A 14785-nucleotide genomic window follows, 5' to 3' on the forward strand; every position below is an offset into this window, starting at 1 on the left:
CCACTCAGTTTTCACCTCTAAATAATGATCTCACCAGTTCAGTAAAGTTGGCCACATCAACTTCGGATAGCAACACCTTCCTCCAATTCATCTTCCCATCCACTGACCAAATTCATCTTTCCTTTGGCCCAGCAGAACCAAGAGCATGTATTAAAAAACCAGCCCATCCATCTTCTAGTTTACAAAACACGACACTTTCAAACTGTTTACTTATGTCCATGCCAACAATATTACTCAAATGTGGTGGAGTAAAAAAGCCACAGGGAATAGCGTAGTTGGCCAAGAGCAGTATATGGGGATCTAAAATTACAGGGAAAATCATACAACATTCATTTTACTTAGTCCCAAATCTCTATCAGATGATGATGTTGAACAGAAAGACTGTGAAATTGGCAGGGAGAAAGGAAAAGTCATCTCAAAGTTTGGGCCATGCCAGAGCAGCCTTACAGAGCAAAGGCAGGAGGAAACAGAGTAAGGTGCTGTGCCCTTGAAAAAGCTGTCACAATCAGCAGTGTCTGCTGGGCAAGGAAAAGTACAAAGACAAAATGCAGGAAAGAAAAGCAAGTGGAAATTATTGCCAAAAGGTGAGAGTAAACAAAGACAAGAGAAAGCATTCTTTCTATAGTATTTAGAGGACAGCATTAGCAACACAGCAAAATCCGAGATGCTAGTTCAACTCAATTCTATTCTATTCCTAGGTAGCATTTGTACTGTGGCACTTGTACTGTGGCAAAGCAAGGGACCTGCTTCCCAGGAGCTCAACACTGATGAGGGGACAGATGCCTCTTCCACCTGGCTCAGCCATACCCAGAGCCAACTAAGAGTGAAATCAGAGTGCTTAGGGAGCATCAAACAGAGTCTGCTTAGGGAGCAGCAAACAGGATCAGCCCCCAAGGATCTCAGAAGAGGGACATGGAAGAAGCAGTGGTGCCCAGGAGGAAGTGGTCCTGAGCAGACAAATGAAAGGTGCTGAGAGCTCATTTTGGTCAACTACTGTGCAGGGACCCTGCTCTCTATGCACTTTTAATGTATTACCTAATGCAGCCCCCTAGCAAGCCCCTGGATGATTACAGAGACCATCATTATTCCTATTTTGTGAATGGAGTTAACTTAGCCCTGCTCCAGGTCTCAAGCTTGACTGTCCAAGGTCACACAGTGAGGAAGTATTAAGGTCAATTAGGAGCTCCGTATTCTAATTCCAAAGACTGAACTTCCAACCACTGAGCCATACTGCCTCTCATTCAAAGCCAAACTGAGACCAAGTAAGGGGAGGAAGAGGAGAAGGGCAACAAAAGCAGGTAAGATAGAAGGGAGAGGAGGGGAGAAAGCAGTGGCACTTCCTTCTTATAACCACACAGTTTGGGGTCTCGATGGCAATGTATGCACAGAATTTCAGTACCTAATGGACTGTCTCTACGTGATGTGCTCAATCCATAACAGGCAGGGAAAATTAACAGACACATATCAGTTTATACATATACAGGCAGACCTCATTTTTTGTTGCTTCACTTTACCGCACTTCGCAAACACTGTGTTTCTTACAAATGGAGGATTTGTAACAACCTTGCATGCAACAAGTCTACTGGCAACATTTTCCCCACAGCAAATGCTCACTTTCTGTCTCGGGGTCACATTCTGGAAATTCTCATAATATTTCACACTTTTTCATTATTAATGTATCTGTTATGGTGATATGTGATCAGTGATCTTTCATGTTACCATTGTAATTGTTTGGGGGCACCACAAGTCGTACCCAATATAAGACAGAAAACTTAATTGAGAAATGTTGTGTGTGTTCTGACTGTTCCACTGACTGTTCCCTCATCTCTCTCCCTTTCCCTGGGCTTCCCTGTTCCCTGAGACACAACAATATTGAAGTCAGGCTAATTAATAACCCTACAAGGGCCTCTAAGGGCTCAAGTGAAAGGAAGACTCACAAATCTCTCACTGTAAATCAAAAGCTAAGTGAGGAAGGCATGTAGAAAGCCAAGACAGGTCAAGAGCTAGACCTCTTACACCGGTTAGCCAAGTTGTGAATGTAAAGAAAAAGTTCTTGAAGAAAACTGAGAAGTCAAGGCCTGGCCTCAATGTTTCAAAGGATGGGCTGACTCTCCTTTTAGGGGCTAACGCAGCTGGTGGCTTTAAGTTGAAGCCAGTGCCAATTTACCATTCTAAAAATCTCAGGGCCCTTAAGAATTATGCTAAATCTGCTTTGCCTGTGCTCTGTAAATGGAACAACAAAGACTGGATAACAGTCCATGTGTTTACAGCATGGTTAACTGAATGTTTTAACCCCACTGTTGAGACCTATTGCTCAGAAAAGGTTCTTTTCAAAATATTACTCCTCACTGACTATGCACTTGGTCACCTGTAAGCTGTGATGGAGATGTACATGGAGATTAATGTTATTTTCATGCCTGCTAAAACATCATGCATTCTGTAGTCCATGGGTCAAAGAGTAATTTCAACTTTCAAGTCTTCTTATTTGAGAAATACATTTCATAAGGCTATAGCTGTCATAGATAGTGATTCCTCTGATGGATTTGGGCAAAGTAAATTGAAAACCTTCTGGAAAGGATTCACTGTTCTAGATGCCATTAAGAACATTCATGATTTATGGGAGGAGATTAAAGTATCCACATTAACAGGATACTTCTTTGGAAGAAGCTGATTCCAACCCCAATGGATGACCTGGAGAAGTTCAAGACTTCAGTGGATGAAGTCACTGGAGAGGTAGTGGAAATAGCAAGAGAATTAAACATGGAGCCTGAAGATGGGACTGAATTGCTGCAATCTTATGTTCGAACTTGAACAGATGAGGAGCTGCTTCTTATAAATGAGCAAAGAAGGTGGTTTCTTGAGATGGAATCTAACACTGGTGAAGATGCTATGAACATTGTTGAAATGACAACAAAGAATTTACAATTTTATATAAACAGATGATAAGGCAGCAGTAGGGTTTGAGAAGACTGACTCCAATTTTGAAAGAAGTTCTACAGTGGGTCAAATGCTATCAAACAGCACTGCATGCTACAGAGAAAGTTGTCAAGAAAGGAAGAGTCAGTTAGTGCAGCAAACTTCATTATTTTCTTATTTTAAAGAAAGTGCCACAGCCACCCCAACTTTCAGCAACCATCCATATCAAGGCAAGACCTCCCACTAGCAAAAAGATGATGCCTCACTCAAGGCTCACATGATCTTTCCACTTTTTAGTAATAAAATATTTTTAATTAAGGTATACACTTGTCTTTTTAGACATAATCTATTATTGTACACTTAATAGTCTACAATATAGTATAAACATGACTTTTACATGCACTGGGAAACCAAAAAATTTGTGTGACTCACTTTATTGAGATATTTGCTGGAACTGAACCCTCCATATCTGAGGTATGCTTGCAAATACAGCCCTGATGTATTTTTCCGTAAGTACCAAAACAACCAATTTGTGTCACACCAACAAATTATGTAATATTTTCTCTCCACTAAGAAAGCAGGAAACCATTAGTAAAACATGCATTTGGAGAAAGATAAGACCAGTTTCTCCTTTATGTATAAATCATTGTACTGAACTACCACATCAGGGAGCTTTTAAAAACATGACCCTGATAGGCAGCTTCTATGTTTGTGTGTACTTCAAAAATTTTGTAACTAAAAAAAAAAAATTTTAGTGGAAAAAAACACCCAAGTGTTCCAAAGCGTTTAAATCTTTTTTTAAAGGCACTCTATGTAATCAGCAATAATTCTGCAAATTTCCAGCTCTCGCAAAAATATACATATATATATATTAAACATTCAACTAACTAAAGAAAAACTGGATGTAAAAACCGCATGTGCGGCAGTCTTTGACTGTACATAACATTCTTCAAATCCAAGCTATCCCAATGTTTAGAGGGTTCCTGCCTTGAGAGGTTTCTCTAAATTGTTAAGCATTGAGGTTGGCCTTTAAATTCCCACATAAAGGGTCATAAATATTGCCCAGGATTGAGTTCCTTCTGGATCAGTTTCTCAAACTGTGGGCCACCTTCATCAGCATAACTTGGGATGCTTGTTAAAAACCCCCAAAGATTTTGATTCAATTCGTTGAATTTAACAAGTTTTAACATTTTTAACAAACCCTTCCAGTGGTCCCGCTGGACATTCACGTGTAAGAAACACTAATCTAGAATCTCTTTAAAAGAGCCCCAGTAAAAATGGCCAGAGGCATCACCAAAATTATCTGTGGCCAATTCCTCATCTCTCCTATCACCCCCTGGAGCAGCCAGAGCTGCTGCTGCAATAGAAAAGTAACCAAATTAGATCCACAGTCACAGACTGTTCAGCAGCGGCCCAGTCAAAGTCCCGCCCACCCATCCTTGGGTCAGCTGCTAGGGTTCCCAAGTGCCCCCAGAATGAGCCAACTCTCAAAAGCCATCTCTCCAGCCTGTGCGCAAGGCATCCATGGGCTTACATCATGAGTTGAATTGTACTCCCCCTACAAAAAAAAAAAAAAAAAAGTGTTGAAGTCCTAACCCCAAGTACCTCAGAATGTGACCACCTTTGGAGACACGTTCTTTACAGAGGTAATCAAGTTAAAATGAGATCATTGCGGGGGGTGAGGGGTAATCCAATGTGACTGATGTCCTTATAAAAAGGGGAAATTTGGACACAGACACACACAGAAGACAATGTATAAAGACACAGGGAAGAGATGGCCATCTACAGACCAAGGAGAGAGGCCTAGAACTGCCTTCAGAAGGAAGCAACCCCATCAACACCTTGACATCGGGCTTCTGGACTGCAGAACTGTGAGACAACACATTTCTATTGCTCTAAGTCACCCAGCTTGTGGAACTTGTTACAGAAGCCCGAGAAAATTCACATAGCTTGGAAAATCAAGAAGTGAAGTTAGGCAGTAGAAGCCAATCCAGATGACTGAGGGCTGTCAGGACAGTTTTCAGACCAAGACCTCAAGAAAGAATGTCACAGCACTGGATGTCCAGGAATCCCAGGGCAGTAGGAAGAGCCACAAGATCTGCAGTGGCATCTGAGCACTGCCCCACTGTTGGGAATAGGAGTAATAAAGCATACCCGCCTCAGCGACACCCACAGGGTGTGAAGATCAAGGAAACGCTCTCTGTAAGCTCCACAGCACCCACACAAGTTACCCCCGCCCCATCGGCAGCTCCTCTCTGCCAGACCTGATCTTGGTCCATATTAAAAGGGTGGTGACATTTCCCTCGCACTCCAAGTCACCTCTGTTCATTGCTAGGAAGGACTGGGAAGCAAAATCTGCACTTTAGGAAAATTTAATTTGAGCTCTCAAACATGTTTGGGTACGTCTGAAATATCCAAGACAACAAATAACAGGGGCAGAAACAGCAAAACCCCGTGGTTGTCAAAGGCGCTTTCAACAAGTCGGGCTTCCCAAAAGCCAAGGGTTCACTGGGCGGCAAAAACTCCGATAAAGCAGAGCAGGCAGGGAGCGGGTGGTGTGCTCAGCAGGCCCACGGGCTGGAGGAGGGCTTCATCATGAAGGTTTAAGCACTATTACAATGTAGAATTTATGGTTCCTAAATGTTTATTTGAACTAGTCTTGAGAACACATACTTGACCTAGTGTGAACTTGACCTCTGGGTTCCTCTCTCTTTACCGAGGTTGTCTGTGCCACATAACAAGATTCTCCAGCTGACCCTCCCACATGGGGGCTGGGGTGGCCCTACCAGCAGTTGCCATGGTAAACCTCACTGCAGATCTATTGGCAAAGCAGCTGTCAATGGCCATAGCAGGCACACAAAAAATATATATAATCACTCTGGGCTCGACTCCCAAGTTTGGCAAGCACGATGCCAAGTCAAGAGGGATGGGGGACAGCCTGAGAGAGTTCTCTAGGTCACCTGAACTCCAGCCACATCACGCCCTCCTGGATGATGGCATCCACCACTGCGTCTCTGGGCACCAAGGGTGCATGTGACTCTGTCTCCTTTGCATATAATTTAAGGAAAATGTCTAGAGTTGGGTTTTTTCCCCTAAAGAGGCATGGGCTGAATGCCAATGGAAAAGCAATGGAATATCGATTTTCTGTTTCTTGCTAAGGAGAGAACAAGTCATTTGATGTGCCATGAGTTAAGTGAGTAAAAACAGACCTGCACTCCCTACAGCTGGCTGTGTTTCTCCTCTATTCATAGAACCTGGCACATGGTAAAAGCTAAACAGTAAATGCAAGAACCATCCATGCGTGTATGGAAGGCCTGCAACGTGCCAAGCACCCACTTTGGATTCATATCTGCCATCATCTCTTTTCTCTCTACCCCATAATCCTGCCAGCCCAGCCTCACTCTCCTCTCTTTCATTCTTTTGTATTGCCTATTCCCATGTCCAGTGTTCTCATTAAAGCTGAGCCTACCGGCAATGTCTCTGTCTGGCCTGCACTTACCCTGAGACGGGGGCGAAAACACTGGAAGCAGCAATGAGGCCATGAGGGGAGGTTCAGTTTGGGTATACGAAAAAAAAAAAAAAAAAACTACAAAAATGATAGGAGGCAAAAATGTTACACATCAGGGGTTTAATGCCCCACTTGGAAGACAAAGTCCCTAACCCACAAAACCTTCCTTTAAATGTTAATTCCTTGGAAAGAGTCGAAATGTGGTTCATCTCTCCATCTCTGTTGTTCAAAACAGGTAACACTACCAAGCGTCATCCAGTATTAACTAAAATGACACATCCCACACTATAATTTCAATTCCTAGGGATCCACACACAAAGGGTGTCTGGAAAAGCAACATTAACATGCAACCAGGCGTCTCTACATAGTGACTCGGTGGCTACAGCCCGGAGGACCACCTTGGTGAGTGCACGAATCTATTCTTTGCCCCTGTGTGGGTCTGCCGCTTGCTTGTTCATATCTCTCTGATTTGCAATTTAAGGTTCACTAAATCTTTAGTCTTCAGAAGCATTTGATCATGGTCCATTTAAATTAGGTTTCAATAACTAAAAACAATCCAGACTTGCTCAAAGGGATACCTTATTTTCTTCACTGGATTAGGCAAACACTGAACAACATGAACACTTCCAATCTCTTAAACAGAAATTTGTTTTGCATCAATTGGACATGACCTATATAAACTCAAATTCTTCATTATCTTCAACGTGTCATGACAATTAGAAGATATCCTGGGTTATACATTTAAATGTATATGCACATTTTATGATGACTATTATAAGGGGGAACTTCATGTGGGCATATCATTGGTTTTTGTATTCTTATGTGTAATAAACCATACCCAAGTGTAATTGTTCAATCTCAGCATAATAGGGAAGTGAGAGAAGGAAACCACAAACAGAAGAAAACCAAGTCATCGATAAAGCAGACAGAATTTACTTGGCTTGATCCAACACTAATCTCTAATATTAATCTTCCTGGTTTCATCAAGGCCTTCATACCCATTTTTTTCATCTTGACATGTGCAACCATCCTACAAAGAAGGTAAGGTTTTAGCATAGGCATTTCTGAATGGGAAAATACAGGCCAGACAGGTCACGTGAACTCCCCGAGGCCACATAGCTAGTGAGGGTTTCAGCATTTGAATTCAGGTCTTCTGGCCCCAAAGCCAGGAGTCTTTCCTGGCATCACACTACTCAGCCATGGACACAAGGTTTACAGCATCAGTGGGAGCTCCAGTGGTCCCATCTGAAGGTAGAAGGCTCTCTCAGCTCTCTGGACCTCCCAGACACATGCAAAGTAAGTCCCCTATTTTAAATATCCATCTCAGAGATACATTATTTTGGACTGCACGCTGACTACCCCAGCATGCCTTTTAAAAACACAATTATTTCTGAAGAAAGCTGTGAATTAAGTTTCTAGCAATTGTACCTAAATTCATTTGTTAAACTGGGAAGTACAGGAATGCTAATCTTCTGAATGCTGAGAACCACGTAGATCCTGGTGTTGTCCAAGGGCTACCTCCTAGAAGCTGGTAGGAAAACTTAAGCCAAATGCTAGAAGCATTGGTTGTAGGTATCGTAAGATTAAACTAATATAGCAACTTCCACTAGAGCCCTGTAAGTAACTTCAACCCTGATTGTTCTGACCAGCAGTCTTCTGTGATCTCTCTCTGGTTTACCAGGCAGCAAACCCAGCTAAACCTAGGCACACACACGTCTTTGCCTCTCTTGCCTGGAGAAGCAGGAAGCCATGAGGTGATTCCCCAAGATCTGGAGCATCTTGGGATCTTCTAGAACATCTTTGGATCCCCGAATCCCCAGGCAACCTGAAAATGGGGGCCTATCCTCTTTTCAGAGAGGGCACTCAACTGCATTTGCCAAGCAAACTGATTAAAGCCTTAGAGCATTGTCTCCAACAGGCATCAAGGAGCTTCTGCCTATCTGTAAAATCTTGCTCTGAATTCTTTTCTTTTCTTGAGGTGGAGTCTCTGCACCGCCCAGCACAATCTCTGTTCACTGCAATCTCCCCGACCCAGGTACAGGCAATTCTCTTGACTCAGAGAAGCTAGGATTACAGGCATGCGCCACCATGCCTGGGTAATATGTATTTTTTTTTTTTTTTTTTTTTTTTGAGACAGAGTCATTGTCACCCAGGCTGGAGTGCAGTAGAGTGATCTCAGCTCACCGTAAACTTCACCTCCTGGGTTCAAGCGATTCTTCTGCCTCAGCCTCCCCAGTTGCTGGGATTACAGGCACACACCACCACACCCAGCTAATTTTTTTGTATTTTTAGTAGAGATGGGGTTTTGCCACGTTGCCCAGGTTGGTCTCTAACTCCTCAAGTGATCCACCTGCCTCAGCCTCCCGAAGTGTTGGGATTACAGGCGTGAGCCACTGCACCAGGTCTACTGGCTAATTTTTTAGTGGAGACAGGGTTTCACCATGTTGGCCAGGCTGGTCTCCAACTTCTGACCTCAAGTGATCTGCCTGCCTCGACCTCCCAAAGTGCTGGGATTACAGGCGTGAGTCATCGCACCAGTATAAAGATTAAATGTATTTTTAATCTTTACACAGCAATATCCCATTGCATTGGTGCTGTAACGGATGAGTTATCTCCATGTTACAGGCAAACCATATCATACCAGGTTTTGGACAGAATGAGTTACTGAGGGGAGGGGAGGGCATGTCATTTGGCCTGAGCAATGCTAAATTCTAAACAAATGCTAACACATTTCTGACAAGTATAATTTAAGAACTTAAAAGTGAAAAATTATGACTTAATCTAAAATGCCTAGAACCCTGAGCATTTCTGATCTAGTGGTTTGAATTTGATAGTCAGAAGGCTGTTCACGTCTGTAATTCCTGCTTGATCATAAGACATTATAAAACCTGTGGACATTCACCTTTTTACAAAAGTAAGGCCATTATGCCAAAGCCCTTCTGTTTCCTTCAGGATTGAAGACATTTTTCAACAAACAAGGCCACTAGATTGACTGTATCCGAAATTTTTTTAAATTCATCCACCTGTATTTCAAAATCCGAGCATCAGAAATTTTGAACAATTCCAATCCACATAGGAATGCCTCGGTCTCTATGCAAAGAACAACTAAGAATGCTTCACTTTTTCTGAGGGGGAAGGTAAGACTCCTTTATGTCCAATGAGCACCCAATAGCATCAATTCATCAAGAAGAGCCTCAGAATACATTTAACCTGATCCTTAACTTTACAATGCATAGGAGAAAAATTTTCCAGTGTTCTCAAATCTATATGCATCATTAACACATTTTTTTAAAATACTGCTGGGCGGCCGGGCGCGGTGGCTCAAGCCTGTAATCCCAGCACTTTGGGAGGCCGAGACGGGCGGATCACGAGGTCAGGAGATCGAGACCATCCTGGCTAACACAATGAAACCCCGTCTCCACTAAAAATACAAAAAAAAATTAGCCAGGCGTGGTGGCGGCGCCTGTAGTCCCAGCTACTCGGGAGGCTGAGGCAGGAGAATGGCGGGAACCCGGGAGGCGGAGCTTGCAGTGAGCCGAGATCGCGCCACTGCACTCCAGCCTGGGCGACAGAGCGAGACTCCGCCTCAAAAAAAAAAAAAAAAAAAAAAAAAATACTGCTGGGCATGCATGTGAACTGCAGAAGCACTGCAGAGAACCCCACCCATCAGTTCTGAAGAGCAGCAGAGAAGTGCATTCTAGAAAACCATCAGGCCTCAAGGATGAAGGATTCTGGTTGCTGTTTTCAGGAAGCTATAAAAACTATTGATGTTTTACTCCAGAATAGGGCCCTCTACTCCCCAATCCCCTCCTGCCATCACCGTAAAGAATGTCTTTCATTTGTTGGTATCATGTTCAAATTAATTACACTGGTTCTGCCATATGGCATATCCTCAAATGGAAATTTTTTCCTAGCTCCTGATTCACAGATGTGCCAGAGTGATGAATATCTCTGTTGAGTTCAGAGAAATCTTGGATGCAATGCATTGCTGCTGGCATTGATACTAACATTACCCTGACCCAGCCCTTCCTAGGTGGTAATGAAGCCTGCAGGTAATGGATGGATCGTATTTCAGACTTCAACTTCCCCCGAGCCCTTTCAAGTGGCCCTTATGAGATGCCCCCATGTGGACACCCCCCCCCAACTTTGCCTACTGTGCAGGGCCACTGTGAACGTGGCAACTTACGTTTGGTGCACCTCTGGGAGCCAGGGGCCTTACTCCAGCCATGACAGCACCGCCCTCCACAGACATTGACCCTGAAACAAAGCAAGATCGCTGAGTCCAGCAGCAGGAAGACTCCCTTCCCAAGAACCCAAGCTTCCAGCATGTTCCAGAAAGGCCAGCCTCCAGCTTCTGCAACCCTTTGGATGAGACAGAGTCCTAACAGGTACCCTGGATGCCCAACCCAAAGCTGCCCAAGCAGAGGGGCAAGGCCCATACATATATCAGGGAATGCTGGGAGAACCAAAAAGCCTGCATAACCTAGGCCTATACAGGAAGGGAGGACAAGGGCCCAACAAATGGTTTTCTCACCCCCAAATTACAGTAGCGCCAATTATTTTTTTTTCTATTATCTGGGCCAACATTTTAAATTGGAAATGAGTTTCAGAGAGAACTGTCCAAAAAGGAGTGAGGTCACATGGCCTGCTATCACCCCTGAAAAAAACATGCCAACTAAGCAAAACAAGTTTTCCCCTACACCCCAACCTGAGACGAACTGGGGGAAATAGGAGGCCCACGAAGGGAAGAGACTATGAGCGCCCAATAACAGAAACATTCCAACCAAAACTTTTATCAATACCAAGACACCCCACCACAGGAAAGCAGACTCCACAGGTGCAAGGAAGTCCAAGCCCATGATTTCTCTGATGCTGAAAAGTTCCAGGCCGCAGAACAGGAGCTGGATCTTTACGGCTAGCCTGCCCTCGAAACATTTTTTTCATTAGCTAGACCAAAATTAAAACTCAGTTGCAGTTTAATTGATGCTGAGGGATTAAACTGTAGTGACCTCAAGTTTACGCCCATCTTCTAGGAGCAGTTGGGTTTGCGCGCAGAAGGTTACGCCCCAGGCAGAAATGCCTTTTGTGTTTACCCGCAGCTCGGTAACAATGCACTCGGAGTTTCACGTCAGTAAAAGTCCCTGGGCTTCCCCGCACTCCGCTCTTCCCGCGGCGCTCAGCGCAGGCGGAGGCGGGGAGAGAAAGCCGACCCACCGCGCGCGAGCGCCCCGGCCACCGCAGGCTCCGAGTGGTCCTGACCCCGCAGGTCCCTCAGCGGGCGGCGCGCGCGAGGCTGGCGGGCGGAAGGGGGTGTGGGCTTACCCCTGCAGCTGCTGCTTCTGGTGAACCTGCAGCCTGGAGCCCCCGCTGCTCTGGGTCTCCTGCGGCACCTTGGAGCGCACGACTTGCCTGCCTTGTTTGGCGAACGGGGCGGCTGCCGGGTGGCCGCCGGGCTTGGGGTGGAGCTGCCCGCCGGGGGCCGCGGGACGCGCCGGCTCCGGCGGCGGCGGCGGCGGCGGCGGTCTGAGCCCCTGCAGGGCCGCGCCGCCAGGCTTGCTCGTGCGCCGGGTCCTCTCCGAGGGGACCCCGGGGGAGGCGCGGCTGGGGGCGCCCGCAGCCGCCGAGCTGCGGCTGTACCTGGCGTTGAGCGCGACGTTGAAGGTCCGCGAACGCGGGGGCCCGCTCAGGGGCAAGGCGCCCGCTGCCAGGCCGGGGCCTGGGTGCACCACGTAGGTGATCCTCCGCACCCGGCCGTGCGCCGACGACGCGAGCAGTCCTGCCCAGAGCAGGAGCCCCCACCTGAGCCAGGCCCCCGCCATCGCGGGCCCCAGCCGGCGCGACCGGCCGCGCGCGGTCCGGCCCCCTCCCCCGGCCGTGCGGCTCGCCTTTCCCCGCGCGTTCAGGCTCCCCCGAGAGCTGCCGAGAGCTCGGGAAAGGCGGGAGAAGGCTCTGCGGGCAGCTGAGCGGCCCCAGACCCCGGCCGATTGTGGCGGGGAGCAGGGGGCGGGCGTGGGGGTGGGGAGCGCGTAGCCCGGGGAGCGGGGAGGGGAGAGGGGAGCGGGCAGTGCAAGGTGAGGGTCCGCGCGCCCGACCGGGGGTGCAGCGCGCGCGGCGGCGGGGCCCGGCGAGGGTGGCCGAGAGCGAGCGAGAGCGCGCGGGACACTCTGAGGCAGCCCCGGCGGCGAAGTCTTTTAAAAGTTTCTCTCCCGTGGCCCCGAGTGTCAGACCTGAGCAGCCAATCTCCGGCAGACGTGACGTCAGGCGGCAGATCCTAATTGGGGAAGGCGTGTGAGGAGCCTGAAGGCGCGCCGCCACCCTCCACATCCACAGGGGTTGCTCCCGTGGGTCGCCGAGGTGGAGGTCCCCACGCCCCGGTTCTGTGTCCCGGGAGAGGACAAAGGGCTCAGCAAAGTTACTCAACGGTCCTGTCCTTGCAGAAGACCTATGCGTTTGATATTGTTTGGAAGCCCCGGCATTTTCTTATCCGTGTTTGCTGGGATACTTGCTGCGGGGTTGAATTCAAATACCAAATCGGGCCCCAGAAAGGGCTGTCTGGGCGCGCTGAGGTCTCCATCGGAGACCGTTTAGATGGCTCCCTGTGGGGCTGTAAAGTCCCCGTGGCTGCTTCTCGTTCTGCAGCCTCTGGTACCCTACTCCTCGCTTGGCAGGAATGGGAGTGCAGAGCGGGCAGCAGAGGGCGCCCGCGTGGACGGGGAGAACCGATAGAGACAACCGCAGAGACAGCCCTGTCCCTGGGCCTTTAGGACAGGATTAGAGTTCAGGATCCCTGACAACCCTAAGCCATTTGTTTTCAATAAAGACGAATCAATTCACCGGACCGTAATCCGACAGTGTCACCCAACTTGTAGATGACCTGACCCATTAAGAGAGATGGCAGAATAGTACTCTTTGGGGAAAACCATGAAATAATGACGTATTTACTTTTAGCATTTGAATTCAAAACAATGTCGCTAGTAGAATGCATGATTTTATTATGTGAATGCAATAGAAAGTCCATAGTCATAGCAGTCTTCTTCTATTTTTATTTTTTTTTTAAAGCCTTTAACTTAAGAATGATGGTGTGTTCCCAAGGCTTTGGTTGTTCTTGTTCTTATTTATTTGTGGCTTATCCTTTTGTTTTGTTGCCTTCTTGCATTGGCTAGTAGACAATAACAGGTGACAATGGTTTAAGAAGTATTAATGGAAAATAACCCTAAGGAAACTTAACCCATTAATTAATTTTTTTTTTCTGTACATTGGACCTCCAATATTTGATTTGGCAGGCAGGGCCTCAGTCCAGCTGCCTGAGCACTGGCTGCTTGTGAGAACATGGTTTGAGAGGCACTGCATGGAATAAATAGCGCTGGACTGGAGGGAAGAGCCCTCAGGTCCAGTCCTAACACTGCCTTTAGCTAAAGGAGCACAGGCAGCTCACCTCTCCTTCCGAACCTCTACTTCCTCCTCTGTCACAGAGGAATTGGATGAAAAGTCCCTTCTAGCCCCAGAAGTCTGTGTCTCTAAGAACATCCAGGGTCCTTCTAGACAGAATCATTCTAGGTCAGCCTCTGAGCCAGGCCAAAGTGAACAAGCTGAGAAGATTGAGGACTGAGGTGAGTCACAAGGCTGCCTCCCAGGTTGGTTCGAAGGTAATGAGTTACCTCAATTGACTGTTCACAGTCAGTTACAGATCCAATTCCTTGTTCTACTCTTTCCCCTCTTCTCGGTACTGTACTTGACTGGTCTTAAGAAACAAGCAGGCCGGGCGCGGTGGCTCAAGCCTGTAATCCCAGCACTTTGGGAGGCCGAGACGGGCGGATCACGAGGTCAGGAGATCGAGACCATCCTGGCTAACACGGTGAAACCCCGTCTCTACTAAAAAATACAAAAAACTAGCCGGGCGAAGTGGCGGGCGCCTGTAGTCCCAGCTACTTGGGAGGCTGAGGCAGGAGAATGGCGTGAACCCGGGAGGCGGAGCTTGCAGTGAGCTGAGATCCGGCCACTGCACTCCAGCCTGGGCGACAGAGCATGACTCCGTCTCAAAAAAAATAAAAATAAAAAAAAAAAAAAAAAAAAAGAAACAAGCAAACAAACAAAACAGAAGCAGCTGTCTCTCAGCACCAGGTTCTGTATGAAGGATGCAACAGAAGCTAATAAATACCTACCCCATCTCTGAAGGAGGCACTGAGGCTGTGGAAATACAAAGGATCCACAAGGCATAAAGCCCTTGTCTTGAAGAAACTTCCTCTCTTGTTAGGGAGAGAAGATGTAAATGAAAGCTTAAAAACGAAAAACAACAACTGAATGAAGCAACACTGTGAGATTATGATAGACCTCTCAGGGGAGGACCTGATTTGTATGATG

At 46.8% G+C, this 14785-nt stretch overlaps 1 protein-coding gene across 12 annotated transcripts in view; it reads right to left on the reverse strand.

Annotated features, from left to right (window-relative positions):
- The window catches only part of LTBP1 (latent transforming growth factor beta binding protein 1), a 445837-nt gene extending 433471 nt beyond the window's left edge, over positions 1–12366 (reverse strand). For 9 of the 12 annotated variants that reach the window (XM_074011984.1, XM_074011983.1, XM_065527194.2 and 6 more), the window contains exons 1-2: positions 11747–12365; positions 10611–10681 (exon numbers count right to left, since the gene is read on the reverse strand). In XM_074011984.1, coding sequence (XP_073868085.1) covers positions 10611–10681; positions 11747–12243 — 568 coding nt within the window. In that variant the 5' untranslated portion in view covers positions 12244–12365. Of the gene's footprint in view, positions 1–10610; positions 10682–11746 lie in introns of all 12 variants that reach the window. The other 3 variants (XM_074011979.1, XM_015433801.4, XM_065527196.2) reach the window with 1 other exon arrangement.
- Positions 12367–14785: the final 2419 nt, after the last annotated feature.

Source organism: Macaca fascicularis, chromosome 13 (genome assembly GCF_037993035.2).
Source record: "Macaca fascicularis isolate 582-1 chromosome 13, T2T-MFA8v1.1".
Lineage (NCBI taxonomy): Eukaryota > Metazoa > Chordata > Mammalia > Primates > Cercopithecidae > Macaca > Macaca fascicularis.